This window comes from Pinus tabuliformis, chromosome Q (genome assembly GCF_031772625.1).
Source record: "Pinus tabuliformis cultivar Carrire ecotype Pingquan chromosome Q, CPIR1, whole genome shotgun sequence".
NCBI classification, from domain to species: domain Eukaryota; kingdom Viridiplantae; phylum Streptophyta; class Pinopsida; order Pinales; family Pinaceae; genus Pinus; species Pinus tabuliformis.
In genome coordinates this window covers 118,836,760-118,839,269 of record NC_142296.1, presented here as the reverse complement: position 1 = coordinate 118,839,269, position 2,510 = coordinate 118,836,760, and the positions used below count along the sequence as shown (strand labels likewise).

General features: G+C 48.5%; 1 protein-coding gene across 1 annotated transcript; it reads right to left on the bottom strand.

The window, feature by feature from the left end:
- Positions 1-683: 683 nt before the first annotated feature.
- On the bottom strand, positions 684-1,507 carry LOC149218527 (uncharacterized). The gene is made up of 2 exons (XM_089382407.1): positions 1,149-1,507; positions 684-1,066 (listed from the first exon to the last, which is right to left on the bottom strand). Exons 1-2 carry the CDS (start codon positions 1,480-1,482, stop codon positions 786-788), a joined length of 615 nt encoding a protein of 204 aa, XP_089238533.1. The 5' UTR covers positions 1,483-1,507; the 3' UTR covers positions 684-785.
- Between the last annotated feature and the right edge of the window lie 1,003 nt (positions 1,508-2,510).

Sequence of the window (2,510 nt, the reverse complement as noted above, 5' to 3'; positions counted from 1 at the left end):
TTTGGAGCACAGTTCCTTGTCTTGTGTCAAGCTCGCTAAAAAATGAAACACGGCGGCCCGAGGATAGTTTTTACCTGTGTCAACCTCGTTAAAACAATGAAACATAAGCTCGTGCAATTCGAGCGCAATAACCATTTTGTCAACCTTCAACCCATTTTCAATGGCTTGAAGCTTGGGGGGCATGTACCTCGAATTGAGACACGATGCTGGGGGCATGCCCGTTCCTTTCCTATCAAGCATAGTTTGCATGTATATACGTGCCTTTAAGCTTGCATCGAAAATAAAATCCATTGTTCAAAGCATGGTTTGCATACGTGATTATCATGTGTGTTTTCAAGCTTTCATAAAAATAAAATATGTGCATATTTCACGATGGGTCGTTTGTTATGCAAGTAGATACATCAGATAACATGTGTGTCGAACAGTCGCGTAACATATGAAACACATCATCATATGTAAAAGATCCATCTAAGAATAAGCATACATAAATCATTTCAAGCATAGTTTGCACGTGTGTGTTTTTAAGCTTGCATTAAACATATAAAATCCATGAGTCGAGTGTCGTGCAAATTCATACATAAGATCACAAATTGTACTGAACAAACGCATAACACAAGATAACACATCACCACATGTAACAACGACTCATCCAAAAATCGGTATGTATATATATATATATCGTGTGGCGCACTGAGGCGCTCAAAAATAGAAGTACATGTCCCAAAATCTCAATACATCTGAGTCATAATGTCTCAAAATAAACAGTGGAAATAAAACCTAGGTGACTAATCGGCTGGATGGTGCTCTCTGTAGTACACAGCCGCTCGTGCCACCCGCCTCAGAAGGCGGTGCACTCTGGGTTCCACACCCACTGTGTGGATCTGATGCTCCACAGGAACCTCCTCAACCCCCTGGAAGTCCGGCACCCCCTCCAGCAACCCCTCAAGGTTGCGAGCCACAATCTCTGGTGTGTTGGCCCCTGGAGGGGCTAAGGCCAAAGCTCCGGCTCCCGGGCCCTCTCTCCGTGCCGTGGCAGCCAGGCCAATCGGTCTAGTAGGCCCCACATCTACATGACAAGACGTTTATTAGGACATGTACATAAAAAATTTAAAAACAATATAAAACTCAAAAGACAAAAAGTGTCATACCTGCATCATCCCACTGTTCACCCGGAGGCAGCACCAAGTCAGGATCATTGCGGAAATCCATCCCCGCATATGGCCAATCCTGTACGAAGATCTCCTGCTGGTCCAACCAGTCTCTGAAAAATGCCCCCCAGCTATGTGGTCGGCCGCCACCCCCACGTGGCATAATCCGAGCCCATCGTGAGGCCCTCGTCTCTCGAGGATCTCTGGGGGCATCCACAGCCATAGACTGCAGTCGCATGGCTGGTACTCGCTCCAGAATGAGCGGGACCAGGATCGATCCATAGCCGAACTGCTTCGTCTCCCCACGACGGCAGTTGCTCAATTGCCTCTTCATGTTGTTGGCCACTGCCGTGCACCAATCAAACACGGTAGGTTCGAGGCACTCGAGAGCTAGTAGGAGATGGGTCTTGGACGCCTCGTGATTCGCCATGCTACCTGCCGCCCAGGTCACCATGAACAGGATGGTGCGCAGCACTATGTCTCTCACTGTGGGGATCGAGCACTTCCCACTCCGCGTTTTCACCGCCCCCGGGCAAACCTCAGCCATCAGGTCATCCAGAGTACCGCCGCTAGGTCGCTGCCCCTCCAAGATGGGCCTCGCACCTCGGCGCGACAACCCAGTCAAGAAAAAGATATCCATGTGGTCAAACTCAATGTCGTGACCACGGATGGTGAATTTTTGGTCCACCGGGTTCCATGCCCTGATCAGCAGCTCCAGCAGATCATGTTGGGCCCTCAGACGCGGCGTAAGGAAGAATTTCATGAATCCGCACGCCCGCATGGCGTTGCAGCAATTTACGTCTCCCCAAGCAGCCACATCCTCTACATCGTGAACTCTCTCTTGCCATTGAAAGGCCATGATGTCCTGCATGAACAATAAAAACCAATCAGAATTGTTTTCATGGAGAAATTTACGTTCATTTATTAAAAAAACAAAACTTTTCCGCGCCATCGCGGCTGTTTTAGGGACAGCCGCGATGACAATGGCGGCTCTGTGTAAAAAATGCGAGGTCAGCGCGGAAGAACACGCCTTTTCCGCGCTGACCCGAAGTTGGTTACATTGGCTATTTTTCGGTCAGCGCGACCCCGTGGGCAATTTCCGCGCTGACCGAGGGCGCACCCATGCAAATAAAAAATGCCCGATTGGGCCCATTCACCCGTTAAAAAACTCCTAAAATGAACCAGAATGCAGGGCAAAGGAATGAGAACCTACCTGGAAGAAGCAGATCTGAAAATGGTCTCCGGATGGGCTGGAAATCGCTCCGTCAACTTTTTGGCTTCTCCACGTTCTTCGCACTCCAAATAGTAAAATGGTAAAAATGACTTATTACCCCCCCTATTTATAGTAAAAACTCCTAAATT